Source organism: Camellia sinensis, chromosome 14, assembly GCF_055761805.1.
Source record: "Camellia sinensis isolate YWXY chromosome 14, ASM5576180v1, whole genome shotgun sequence".
NCBI classification, from domain to species: Eukaryota; Viridiplantae; Streptophyta; class Magnoliopsida; order Ericales; family Theaceae; genus Camellia; species Camellia sinensis.
Genome location: NC_138974.1, coordinates 29930560 through 29944978, shown reverse-complemented (window position 1 = coordinate 29944978; position 14419 = coordinate 29930560). Strand labels below are relative to the sequence as shown.

The following is a 14419-nucleotide window of genomic DNA, read 5'->3' as shown; positions in this document are numbered from 1 at the left end:
ATCAAAAAATTGTTTAAAAAATTAAAATATCACAACATATACATTAATCAATCAATTTTTTTTTTCCTTTTCTCACTACTTATTCAATTAAAAAAATCATTGCAAATGCACTAACTTCTTTATCTCATAAAAAAAAATAAAAATATCAATAAAAAATCAAAGTTGCCAACAGACACCTAGAGTTGTTTCCTTAACATTGGAATAAAAAAAATAAAAATAAAAAAGCAGCCAACATTGGATTTTCCTACCCAATTAGAGTAAACTTACGGATGTTAAAAGAATTATAAGGTCCCCTTGAAATTTTTAGCAGAAGTAGCAACTTTTGTAGATGTAAAACATTTACTATCATTTGCTATAACAACTTGAAACATCTGCCATCTTACAACCCTGTTTGAACATTGAAAATCCGGTATAAATCCAAAAATTGCATGAGAATTGCCCGATCTGGTAACATTGTATGTTTAGTAATTTATTTATTAGGCAGATGTAGAACAAATCAACCAAGACTCAAGATCTGCCCACAAGGACTCAGCTCAGCATGAAATCCAAAATAGTCAGTAAATTATAAACATTGCATCAAAAGCAATAGCAGCAGCAACACAAACACAAACACTGACACCAACAAGAACTAAAACGGGATAGTTGTGTTAAATTTGCTGATACACCATTCCACAACATCAAAGGCCACTATAAATATGCCCATAATCAATCAACATTGCCATATTCCAAGTCCATTCACCATATTCATGCCATTTCAGTCTGCTGGAGAACCACATATTTCGGTACAGATATAACATTTCACAGTTTACTAATCATGAATTTGTGGTTTACCTCTTCCCCAACTTACCATCACCAACTTATACAAACCTAAATCATTCCGATTCAAATGCGAAAATTTTGTTCCAATGCCAAACACCAAGTACGATCCTAAATATCCCTTTTCTTTTTCCCTCCTCAGAGGCGACATTAAGTTGTTCGAAGTTCATCAATCATATGACGAGAAAAAACCAAAAAAGTTACATAGCAGTAAACATGTAAATAAAGAATTAGGCAGAGTGTATGCGTCATAGAATAGATCAAGGCGAGAATGCATCAAAAGCTTTACACCCATGCACTAAAAAAACATGCCATTTTATTCAATCCTTACTGCTGCTTCCAAGCTTGTTAAAATTGAAATTGATCATAAAATTTTCCAGATAAGTGCGATCAGCATACAAAAAACTTAATTTTCCTCAAAAAACATATAGTTTATATTAGTGCGAAGTTGTATGCCGCTATCAGGCCCTTTTAGTCACAAAGAAGCAACAACCACCAGGTCATATTGAAGTTCACACTATTTCATGGACAACCTATAGCTACATAGATTCACTGTATGCTGTATTACTTGTACGACTATGTATGCAGACCTCCTTTGGGATTAGACACAAAGATGGGAGTAACCCTAACAAGTACGAATTATAATGGTGTTGGGTTTGGTGGAGTTGGATCCAACTTATCAACATCTTCCTTTGGACAAATGAACATCTTCTGCACCATGACCCGGAATTCCCTGCATCCATAACAATGTCAAGAATTAGTACAATAGAACAATGGCAGCTCTAACAATGAAGCATTGCCTTAAAAGTAGTAGTTTAAAGCAGCTAAGTGGGATTTGGTACGTAACAGCCATGGGTAATCTCCAATCAGCATCATGTTCCCTTTACCATCTGTGTAGGTTACATGCCAGCCATTGCTCCCGTCAATTAACGACCCTTTGAAGTCGAACATCTGGTCAAGCTCACGAATGAGTTCATCGTAGTCATCAAAACGAGCTAGGTGAACTGATCTTCCAAGAACAGTTCCATACTTCAGTACCTGCAAGGCGAAAAAATTCTATAATACCTCAAAATCTCTTTCACATTAGTCAATCCAACCACATTATGTGCAAGTAGGACATTTTGGGGAAATGGGTTTTAAGAAAGATTTTGGTTGCGTAAGTTACTTATCTTTCTAAAGAAAACGAGGTTAAACCTGATCAGAAAACTTTACCAAGAAAGCCAATGAAACAGTTTAAATCAGCAGGGCTTCTTCCTAAAAGTGTAGTTCTCAAATACATCTGGAATGGATTAAAGAGCAACTACCTTTGTGCAACTCCGCCCAGTGATGGAACAGCAGTTCTTGCATTGTTTCTCCGAAAGATTGCCATAAACACTCTTAGATGTCTCTGAGACCTGGTCAGTTTCAGAAATGCTTGAGTGGGATACCACTGGAAGAGCAGGACAGACACTATGAAGATCACTACAAGAGACAACTTGTTGTGAAGGGAGCTCCAGAGGACTACTAAATATATTGACTCCAAAAAGCATGCATTTGGCGTTGCCATTTGGTTGGCTCAGTGGAGCTTTAATCTTGTACTCTTCAGGAGCCTTACAGTCTACAGAGACAGAACTAGTTGAGTTGAATTTTGGGAAAGACAAGCTTCTGCTTACTTCAACACTGTCATGGGCTCCAGAGGAAGTAAACGTTGGAGACCAGTAGTCGGCTGATTCTCCAATCAGAAAGTGCGGCTGATTCTCCAATCCAATTTGCGGGTGGCCGCAATCAGGATTTAGTTGGGGAATTAAATGTGATAACAGTGGTTGCCTGAGTGCACCAAATTCATGAGCATCTCCAATCAGAAAGTGCGGCTGATTCTCCAATCCAATTTGCGGGTGGCCCCAATCAGGATTTGGTTGGGGAATTAAATGTGATAACAGTGGTTGCCTGAGTGCACCGAATTCATGAGCATCTATGGCTCTGTTTTCTTGACCTTGCAAGACCTCCGACTGTCTTTTTGGTGGATGCTCAACTGAGCCCTTAGATAAGCCTTGGGAATAGCAGAATTTTTTTTTTATCAGTAGCATAGCAGAGTATGGCAATAAACTATAAAGCATTGAGTTACCATTAACTTTCTTTTGTCACAAATAGAGCTCATTTTTCTGACAAAAGCTCTTGCAAATTGAAATTTTAGCCCAGAGTAAACAATATGAATATTACTTACCTTCACTGACTAAAACAGTAAACCCAGGAGTTGATGGATCCAAAGGGCGTTCCCTCTTTCGATCAGTAAGAATGGAAGAGCACTTCTTCTTGACCTCTTCCGGTTCAATGTTCCAATGAGAAATCCTTTGAGGACGAACAATTTTCTTCGATGGGGCATCCCATTGCACCTAATAAAGAAGAATATAAACAAATCCATACATGTGTATCTACCAGTAATATGTTTCTGGAATGTTAAAGAGCATCGTGAATGCATTTACCTTCAGACATCTCCACTCTGAACCAGGCCACCTGATGCAATCAATATTATTAATGCCAACTACAGTCCCTGCAAATCTGATTAATAAACATAAATTCAGAAAAAAAGAAGAATAGACAAGAAATGTGTTCCAGTGGGGCAGATATCATCTGCTATAACTTTTTGTTATATTGCCATTGTAACGCTAATCAATCAAAGCATGCTAGATAGTTCATTTAGTCATTATTCCAAAATATTGAAATGATATTGATATCATTCCACAACTCCGGAAAATGAGAATTGCAGATAGATTATATTATTGTGAAAGACAAATACCCACAAAAACTTACATGGAGCACTTTGGTTCAGGACATTCTTCACCATCAAACTGCATGCTGAATCTTGTTCCAATTGAATAGTCATTTTCAGCTGACTTCATGTATCGATCATAAGGGATTATAAATTCAGCAGGACTTGTCCTACAGAAGACGCACACAAACTTTAGATATTGATAACGTCTATATGCCCAGTGAAATGCAATAGACTTCATATCCATAACAGAGTACTAGCTTACCAAGGACGGTAATACACAGTAAACATGGTTCCAGTAGAAACGGCATGGAAGGCACTTGCCAGTATGCCATGTTGCATGCTGACACCAGATATGACAGATGCTGGTATACTGATTTGTGATTTTGTTGCACGACGGACCCCCACATAAAGTTCTCCATTTTCCCCTCTATAAAAAAAGAAAAGAAAAGAAATCATATCATAACTATTACTACTGAGTCATCAACTGCTATGACACCCTTTACTAAAAATTAAAAAGAAGAAATAAAGAACCCCATCTAAATGAATATAGGTTGCAAAACTATATATTAGAAGATAGCACAAATAGGACTCAATTTTATCAAATCCAGCAAGACTAATTCCCACATTAGCTTAAAGAAGCTATGGGAAATAGGATCTAGCGTGTGTGTGTGTGTGTGAGAGAGAGAGAGAGAGAGAGAGAGAGAGAGAGAACCTCAGGAATATACAAGCATCACCAACAACAAGCTTCTTTGCACTAACAAATGTACTCCAACCACTACTAAGCAAGTGTCGCTTTGGATGCCCTATATTTACAGTACAAATAAAAAATAATAATAGAAGAAGCTGAATCAAATGTGGATTTAATACAATTAGAGACTAAAAAGTAAGAAGTGCCAACAAATTATTAAATTCTCTACCAAGCTAAAAAAAGCCTACAGGAGATGAAAGAAGATAACTGTAAAATTAAGTACCTTAGTGGAGTGTTACTGTTGGCTCCATCCACTACCCACATGGTAAAGAGCCCACCATCCACATAGTGTGGGTGGCACTAGGTGGTAAAAGAAGGTGGTGGAGGGCAACACTAACTCACTAATGGAAGATAGTGGGGGTGGCACCACCTTGGCCAATTATGGCTAGCACTTCACCTACTCCTCCTCTCTTGGTTATAAATTGAGATGAGTGAGGAGGGGTTTGTATCATCAGAAATTGAGTGTGAGAGCTGTGAGTTGAGTGAGTTTCATCTCCTCCTCTGTATTTGTATTTTTGCTCCATTTTAGTGAAAATTCTCTTTTCTGTCCGTGGATGTAGGCATTGGGCCGAACCACGTAAATATTGTGTTCTCTGTGTGTGTGAGATATTTTTCTGGGTGTGTTTGATCCTAACAATATTTTTCTGGGTGTGTTTGATCCTAACAAAGTGGTATCAGAGCTAAGTTGTACGTTTTTCGGAAAAACAGAGTGTTGTTTCGAAACTGCCCAGAAATCGTATTGCTTGAAATCAGATTTTGAGCATACCAGGAGCAAGGGCTCGACGAGAGGAGTCCAGAAACATAAAGAAGACACCCAACGAAGGCCGGACGCTCCCTCACGCGCCCCTGGAAGTTGGCGCGTGAGTCCCAGTCTCGACACGCGCCCACACGCGCCGTTCAGGCCACCGGCGCGTGGTCCCAATCTCATCCACGCGCCCCACGCGCGGCGCAGGGAGGACGACGACTGAGGGAATAGCGCGTGCCATACACGCGCCATCAACACGCACGCGCCAGCCGAGTCTTCAGCCGAGCCGAGTCTTCAGCCGCTGACCGAGCCGCTGACGTCAGCCCGACGCCAGCCGATCCGGAGAAATAATCTGGTGCTTCTCAAGCGCACCAGATTCTGCCGATCTGAACCGTTAAAATTGTTTTGGCTTGATCTAAGCCATTTGAGGTCCGATTTGGGTAAGCCAATAGTGTTTTCAAACTATTTGGAATATTTCGGACACATCCGTACAGTCAGATTTTGCAAATAAGCTTTCAAAAATTTGCAGCTTTTATTTTGGCAATCCGAATTGCTTTTCCGGCTAATTTGAGCAGGCCGGACTTCACAGCAAAGCCTGTTTTTCAAACAGAGATCTTGTTTTTTGTATGATGGAGGATCCAACGTCGACTTCAGGTTCCATGATAAAGTTAAATGCTTCCAATTATGCCATTTGGAAGCCTAGAATGGAAGATGTCTTGTATTGCCGAGATTTGTTTGACCCCATTGAGCTTAATGGAGTTAAACCACCAACGGAAAAAGACGAAGACTAGAAGCGGAAGAACCGAAAGACCATTGGCCAGATCAGACAATGGATTGATCACAGTGTCTTCCACCATGTCGCCCAGGAGACTGATGCCTATGCTCTCTGGACAAAGTTAGAAGGCATGTACCAGTCGAAGACTGCTCGGAACAAAGCCCTCCTGATGAGAAGACTTGTGAATTTGAAGTTGAAAGGCGGTATCTCTGTTGCTGAACACACCAGTGAGTTTCAAAATTTGGTGAACCAACTAACTACTGTCAAAATGGAGTTAGATGATGAGATGCAGACCCTATTGCTGCTCAGTTCTTTGCCAGACAGTTGGGAGACATTGGTGGTGTCTCTCAGCAATTCTGCCCCAGAAGGGAAACTGACCATGAGCATGGTTATAGATGCTTTATTTAGTGAAGAGGCAAGAAAGAAAGAAATGGGTGGAGATCAATCCCATGCCCTCGTCACAGAAAATAAAAGCAGAAGTAGAGGCAGGGGCAGGGGAAGAAGCAAAAGTAGAGGACACAGCCGAGGAAGATCTCAAGACAGAGGGAAATCCAGAGAAGGTACGAGCCGACCAAAGTTCAAATGTTACCATTGTGGCCAGGAGGGTCACATAAAGAAGTATTGCTATGCCTTGAAGGGAGAACAACAACAAGGCAATAGACAGCCAAAGACCGAAGATGGGACCACTGCAGTTTCTGTCTCAGAGGATATTGCATTATTCTTTGTTGAAGAAGAAGAATGCCTCCATATGTCAGACAACGACACCGAGTGGGTGGTAGATACAGCAGCTTCCTACCACGCTACATCCCAGAAGGAGTTCTTCAGTACGTACCAAGCTGGAGATTTTGGTACAGTGAAAATGGGTAACTCCAGTTTTTCAAAAATTGTGGGAATTGGTGATGTTCATATCCAAACCAAAGTTGGGTGCACGATGGTGTTAAAAGATGTCAGGCATGTTCCCGATTTACGCTTGAATCTTATTTCAGGGATAGCCTTAGATCGACAAGGCTATGAGAACTATTTTGGCAAAGGCATATGGAAGTTGAAAAAGGGATCTCTCGTGGTAGCCAAAGGACAGGCAATTGGCACACTATACAAGACTCATGTGGAGGTGAATTCAAATAGCTTCAACGCAACAGAAGATGAGACGTCACCAAATTTGTGGCACAAAAGGCTGGGTCACATGAGTGAGAAAGGGTCACAGATTTTGGCAAAGAAGTCACTTATTCCCTTTGCCAAAGATGCAAAATTAAATCCTTGTGACAACTGCTTGTTTGGGAAGCATCATAGAGTCGCTTTCCATTCATCATCCAGAAGACAATCAGAGTTGTTGAGCAGAGTATACTCTGATGTTTGCGGTCCCATTGAAGTGGAATCTTTGGGTGGTAGAAAATACTTTCTGACGTTCATTGATGATGCATCACGGAAGGTATGGGTTTATGTCTTAAAGACCAAAGCTGAGGTGTTCCAGCATTTTCAGACATTCCATGCTATGGTGGAAAGGGAGACTGGAAAGAAGCTGAAATGTCTCCGAACAGACAATGGAGGCGAGTACACGTCAAAGGAATTTAAAGCCTACTGTGCTACTCACGGCATCCGGCATGAGAAGACTGTTCCTGGAACCCCACAACACAATGGTATAGCCGAGAGAATGAACCGAACCATTGTGGAGAAGGTCAGATGTATGCTCAAAATGGCAAAGCTACCAAAGCCATTTTGGGGAGAAGCTGTTCGTGTTGCTTGCTATTTGATCAACAGATCGCCATCAGTTCCACTGAATTTTCAGATTCCAGAAGAAGTATGGTCTGGAAGGGAGATCTCTTACTCTCACTTGAGAGTGTTTGGGTGCAAAGCATTTGCACATGTATCCAAGGAGCACAGACAGAAGCTGGATGACAAAGCCACTCCATGCATCTTTATTGGCTATGGAGATGAAGAATTTGGATACAGATTGTGGGATCCGAAACACAAAAAGGTCATTCGAAGCCGAGATGTGGTGTTTCAAGAAGGCCAGACCTTTGAAGACTTTGGGCAACCAGCCAAACCCAAAGTTGATGATGTTTCAGAAATTATTCCAAACCCTGCACCATCACAGCATGCCACTGATGAAGAAGAGTTACCGCAGCATGCAGTCAATGATGTAGAGTTGCAGGATGGATTTCTAGAAGAAGAAGATCCAGAAGCAGAGGGTGTTGAGCAGGGGGAGCCACAACCCCCTCTACCAGAGACTGTTGGTCCACAGTTACGAAGATCAACAAGAGAATTTAAGCCGTCAACCAAATACCCTCCTTCTGAGTATCTTTTGCTTACCGATGAGGGGGAGCCAGAAAGTTTTCAAGAAGCTCAAAATCATAAGGAGAAGAGTAGCTGGCAGCAAGCCATGTAAGAAGAGATGCAATCCTTGCAGAAGAATCAAACTTATGATTTGGTGAAACTTCCCCAGGGTCGAAAAGCATTGCAGAACAAATGGGTGTTCAAGTTGAAGAAAGATGGCAGCGGAAAGTTAGTCAAGTATAAGGCTCGATTGGTTGTCAAAGGTTTTGGGCAGAAGAAAGGTATTGATTTTGATGAAATCTTCTCGCCAGTTGTGAAAATGACATCCATTCGAGTAGTTTTGGGACTAGCAGCTAGTTTGAATTTGGAACTTGAACAAATGGATGTGAAGACAGCATTTCTCCATGGTGATCTGAAGGAAGAAATTTACATGGAGCAGCCAGAAGGTTTTGAAGTCAAAGGGAAAGAAAACTTCTGCAGATTGAAGAAGAGTCTCTACGGCCTCAAACAAGCGCCAAAACAGTGGTACAAGAAGTTTGACTCATTCATGGTAGGTCATGAGTACAAGAGAACTGCTGCAGACCAGTGTGTTTATGTCAGGACATTTCCCGGTGGAAACTTTATCATACTTCTGCTCTATGTTGATGACATGTTGATCGTTGGACAAGATGCCACAACAATCAGATCACTGAAGAAGGAGTTATTACAGTCCTTTGACATGAAGGACCTAGGCCCTGCACAGCAAATTTTGGGCATGAATATTATGCGTGACAGGAAAGCCAAGAAGTTATGGCTGTCACAGGAGAAGTACGTTGAACGAGTGATTGAGAAGTTCAACATGAAAGATGCCAAGCCAGTCAGTACTCCGCTGGCTAATCATTTCAAGCTGAGCAAGATTTCTTGTCCCTCCTCTACGAAGGAAAGACAAGAGATGGAGGCGATTCCCTACTCATCCGCTGTAGGGAGTTTGATGTATGCAATGGTGTCCACCCGACCAGATATTGCTCATGCGGTTGGAGTTGTAAGCAGATTCCTTTCCAATCCAGGAAAAGAGCATTGGGAAGCAGTCAAGTGGATTCTGAGGTACCTCAAGGGTACAACAAAAATGTGTTTGTGCTTTAGAGATGCTAAACCAGTCTTGGAAGGCTATACTGATTCAGATATGGCAGGCGATCTTGATGGTAGGAAATCTACATCAGGATTTCTGTTCACTTTCGCAGGGGGAGCTGTGTCTTGGCAGTCCAAGCTGCAGAAATGTGTTGCTTTATCCACAACAGAGGCAGAGTATATTGCCGCAGCGGAAGCTGGGAAAGAGATGTTGTGGTTGAAGCAGTTTCTCCAAGAGTTGGGATTAAAGCAAGAAAAGTTCACGGTACATTGTGATAGTCAGAGTGCCATAGACCTGAGCAAGAATTCGATGTACCATTCTCGCACAAAGCACATTGATGTTCGGTATCATTGGATACGCGAAGTGATGGACAAACAGTTATTGGAACTGATCAAGATCCACACAGATAAGAATCCTTCTGACATGATGACCAAGGGTGTCACCAGAGACAAACTGGAAGTTTGCAAGCATCTGATCGGGATGGACTTCAAGTGAGAAGTCAGTTGTCCATGTGGGCGTGGAGGGGGAGAATTGTTGGCTCCATCCACTACCCACATGGTAAAGAGCCCACCATCCACATAGTGTGGGTGGCACTAGGTGGTAAAAGAAGGTGGTGGAGGGCAACACTAACTCACTAATGGAAGATAGTGGGGGTGGCACCACCTTGGCCAATTATGGCTAGCACTTCACCTACTCCTCCTCTCTTGGTTATAAATTGAGATGAGTGAGGAGGGGTTTGTATCATCAGAAATTGAGTGTGAGAGCTGTGAGTTGAGTGAGTTTCATCTCCTCCTCTGTATTTGTATTTTTGCTCCATTTTAGTGAAAATTCTCTTTTCTGTCCGTGGATGTAGGCATTGGGCCGAACCACGTAAATATTGTGTTCTCTGTGTGTGTGAGATATTTTTCTGGGTGTGTTTGATCCTAACAGTTACAACCCAAAAAAAGAAGAAGAAGACAATTATGGACAGTTTGCAGATTGTATAGAAATCAAATCAGTCCATTTGGTTTTATATGGGATTTGATTGAATCAATTGTGTTCTATTAAAGCATTTAGATCCATCTGCTAAAATCAATAGCTAGGTCAAAATACTACCTTCTGACTTACATGGAATGCCCAAACACTAACTCTGTTTGTCCCACACAACACAATGAACCATTGATAGTTTATGGTTTTTGTACTTTCTAATGTTGTGAGGTAGTGTTTGGTTCACTAGAATGCAGTGGAATGAAATGATTATTTCATCAAAATATCTATCCCATGTATGTTGACTGAAAAACTAATAAAAATATATTGTGAATGGGATCATCATTCACCATTGTAAAGGAATGATGCTTCCATTCTTATTCTAGTGAACCAAATCGAGCATAAAGTGTGCAAAATAAACTGCATTCATCAAATAAATAAACACTTTCAAATTTAAACTGAGAATACCACGATATATATGGCGGAATCGCCATTCTGAACCATGCAAGTCCTTTGCCACCAGTTCCTGTGTAGGTGGTTCCTGAGACATGTCCTGCAACAGCAGACAATAAAGCCATAAGCAAGAAGGAACATGATTCATCTGCACAAATTGTTATAAAGATACCAACCAAAGGAGGAAAGCATTCATCAGCATATCGCTTAGGGACCGAGAATCCACCGTGTGTGCTTTGATCTGATGGCGTAAGCCTCTTCCTAAAAGAGCATGCATTAATTTTCTGATGCTGACATTGAGAAGTTCTATGCTCTGGACTTGGACCCTGTGGAATCAAAGATTAAGAGTTCTAACCATATTCAATACGCAAATGTATTGAATTGAGCATTTGAAAACCACAACCAAAAAAAGATCAATCAATCTGTTTGGTTCCTTGAAGAATTTGATTGCCCAATTGTCACCAGTGGCAATCATATCGATACCCCCAGAAATTAAAACGTATTTAGTATTACGAAATGACCTCATTCAACAATTACAGTACTCATCAGAAAGCAATTAAATAAATCGTAAACTCATTTTAAAAGCATTAGAATGTTAAATTTGATACTCCCAGAAATTAAAATTTAGTATTACGAAATGACCCCATTCAACAATTACAGTACTCATCAGAAAGCAATTAAATAAATCGTAGACTCATTTTAAAAGCATTAGAATGTTAAATTTTTTATGTTTAGATATTTTTCCAAAGACTATGAAGATTAAAAAAAAATAATAAAAAAATTATGTTCACATTTTTCCTAAACGCTCGATGAACAAAGTGATATAGAAAAGTAAGCATGTGTAATATGTTTAATTAAATTTAAATCTCATTAGCCAACCAATACCTCTGGAAGCAAAGTAATCTGTGCAAACACCTCATCGGTGTAAGGTTCAGCCTGCAAAACCAGAATAAATAAGCCGAGTACCAACCAGAAAATACTTGCACAGAAAATCTACAAAGCCCTACATAATATGCCATAATGCCATTCAAAATGCTAAAAATAGGACATCAAGAGGCAATATACCTTTAACTGAACGTAAACAACCTTGCAGAGAATCTTAGAAGGTAAATCGTAGATTGGCATCTCCACTTTACCATCTTGGTTTGAATATGCCTCAACCTACACCAAAATTCAAATAGTAATATATGGTTAATATCACAAAACAACATAATTACTTCATTTAAATTTAATTAAGCAAGCATATTTGATGTTTGATGACACATACAAGGCAGTTCCATAGAAGTATTTATTTACATATCATTTCACATGAGTGCGTCAAATTACTGACTTTAACTAACTGCAATTGACGAATCCTTTTAAATTTCACCTTTGTCTTAATTGCGGAGTTAAGTATGACCGACAAAATTCAATTAGCACATTTAAAACCGGGATAAGATTATGCAGTTCCATCAAAATATTTATTTACATATCATTTCACAGGAGTGCGTCAAATTAATGACTTTAACTAACTGCAGTTGACGAATCCTTTTAAATTTCACTTTTGTCTTAATTGCGTATTCAAGTATGACCAACAAAATTCAGTTAGTACATTTAAACCCGGGATTAGATTATGCGTTGTTTTCTGCTAAATGAACTGAAATTACATTAATGAAAGGGTTGAATTAGGTGTAGAGAAGAAGAGAACCTGTTCTATGTGACCTTGAGGGAAGTAGAACACCTTATCCCCAGCGCGTGGGACATTAACCAGAGGTCCCGCACAGGCATGCCACAATTGAGCATGCAAATCATCTTTCTGACCTAAAAACCACACAGTTATACTAGAGGGTAAATAATAGAAAGATTGTATGTGTTGTTACAAATGCTATACATATGTATGCATATATATAAAGGAACACAGAGAACAGAGACAGAGCACAATGAACCCATTTCAGGTCTGAGTGATCATGATTAAATTGATACAATGTACAATGCTAGGTGTATGGGATAAAAATTTAGCATAAAAACTAACAAAAAAAGGCTTATAGCATTTGTTAGGGTTTTGAATAGTTCCAAGTTTAACTATTAACAAAGTGTTAGGATTATGAATTCCAATAGAGATTTAAAAAAAAACAAACAAACAAAAAATTCAAATCCATGATTCAAACACGGCATTAAAATAGCACCATGAATCATAAACATTACCAAACGAGAAATCTCAACTTGAAGATTTAATTTTTCTTTTTAGATAGTGAATATTTATTTAATAAAGGCAAAATCAAAAGAACCCACAAGATATAAGCACAGATAGAGAAAGCACTTGTTCCTACGAGATAACAGATACTAACAACAATAACTAAATAGAAATAAAATTAAAGAATGTCTATATAGAGAAAATAAATAATTTTTTTATTTTTATTTTTATTTTTATTTTATAAAACAACTCACATTGACTAAAAAAATATTTAAAAAATAAAATAATATGAATTTTTAATTTTCTAGTACTAATATAGAAAAATGGAAAACGAAAACGAAAACGAAAAAAAACAAAAACACAGGTCTTCATTGTCACCTTGGTTGCATCTGTTATTCTCGGTTTCAACTTCCACGACCTTGTGGCTGAACCTTTCGTTACCAGAGCTTGAATCCATCTTCTCGCTCTAAAATGAAACAGGCAAGAATAAAGAAGAAAAATAAAAAGAAGAGAGAGAGAGAGGAATAAAATAGACAAAGAAGCCTTCAGGTGTTTCGCATGACCAGAGACCCTCAATGTGCGAGACTCTGTACTTATATCTTTCTCCACCACCACCGCCACCACCACCACGACTACCCCTACCGCTTCCGTTACATATATCTCTCTCTTAAAAGGCCTAACCACAACCGTTACATATATCTCTCTCTTAAAAGGCCTAACCACATAATGTGATTAACTATATTGTTAACATCATTCAATCATACAGTGTAACGTATTCATTCATAAATAGGCAGAAATTTAAAACCTTACCTGATAGTCTTACCAACCGCACTACTCGCTGATAGTGCAGTCTTTTTTTTACTCTCTGTCTCTCTCTCTCTCTCTCTAAAACCGTTCAGCTTATTTATCGTTTGTTATCATCACATATTTATCACGAGGGAGCGAGAGAAAGAGAGAGGGGGTACAACACCTGCAGAGAGCAGCTATCCTGCACGATGAGTCGCTGTAGTGCGCCCCTTCGACACTCGTACACCCGACCTCGAAAACACACAAGTCAGCCTTGCAAATGCCCAGCCAGGCGTCTCTCTTTTTTGTCTTTTTATTTTTCTTTTTTATCTCTCTCTTCTTCTGTTGGCGGTGTTTGCTACTTTGCGCCGATACTTACAATGCTTCCCTTACCGTCCTACGCTTTGCTTTTATAATCCGCGTCGCTGATTACCCCCCATCTGTACACCTTCTCCCGTTTACGAGTGGTTATTTGGTGTCGCTATTCCCATTGGCCCATTTATTAAATTACCTTTAATACAAAAAAATATACGGGATCCTATTATTTCATTTAATATCAAATTAAAATTTATTTATTTATTATTTCTTTTTAGGAAACAAATTAAAATTTCCTAAGTGTACCAATCTTTACCCCCAACCAATTACAAATAAAAAATGTTAGAAATATAGAAATAAGGAAAATGCTAGAGGTCCCAAATTTTTTACCAAATGAATGACCAAATGTCTCACATGGGTGTGGGGCCTACAAAATTGCGGACCCCACACCCATGTGAGACATTTGGTCATTTGTTTGGTAAAAAATTTGGTGTCCCTAGCATTACCC

General features: G+C 39.4%; 1 protein-coding gene across 5 annotated transcripts; it reads right to left on the bottom strand.

Annotated features, from left to right (window-relative positions):
• Positions 1-1115: 1115 nt before the first annotated feature.
• Positions 1116-13896, bottom strand: LOC114284624 (auxin response factor 4). Of its 5 annotated transcripts, none has more exons than XM_082906643.1 (15): positions 13781-13896; positions 13189-13276; positions 12325-12437; positions 11703-11798; positions 11523-11573; positions 10814-10963; positions 10653-10737; positions 4281-4371; positions 3831-3995; positions 3607-3735; positions 3279-3354; positions 3020-3188; positions 2121-2845; positions 1664-1854; positions 1116-1549 (listed from the first exon to the last, which is right to left on the bottom strand). In XM_082906643.1, the coding sequence occupies exons 2-15, from the start codon at positions 13265-13267 to the stop codon at positions 1456-1458; spliced, it is 2214 nt and encodes a 737-aa protein (XP_082762769.1). In that variant the 5' UTR covers positions 13268-13276; positions 13781-13896; the 3' UTR covers positions 1116-1455. The 5 variants fall into 5 exon arrangements, with proteins under 5 accessions (XP_082762769.1, XP_082762768.1, XP_082762773.1 ...); XM_082906642.1 differs by having other exon boundaries at positions 13621-13890; XM_082906647.1 differs by lacking the exon at positions 13781-13896 and adding an exon at positions 13381-13529.
• Between the last annotated feature and the right edge of the window lie 523 nt (positions 13897-14419).

Coding starts and splice junctions, on each gene's coding strand:
- LOC114284624 (XM_082906643.1), bottom strand. CDS start 13,267: ATGGATTCAAGCTCTGGTAACGAAAGGTTCAGCCACAAGGTCGTGGAA. Junction 11,574..11,702: donor TTGTTTACGTTCAGTTAAAG/GTATATTGCCTC, acceptor CTGGTTTTGCAG/GCTGAACCTTACACCGATGA. Junction 1,855..2,120: donor CTGGGCGGAGTTGCACAAAG/GTAGTTGCTCTT, acceptor TTCGCCTTGCAG/GTACTGAAGTATGGAACTGT.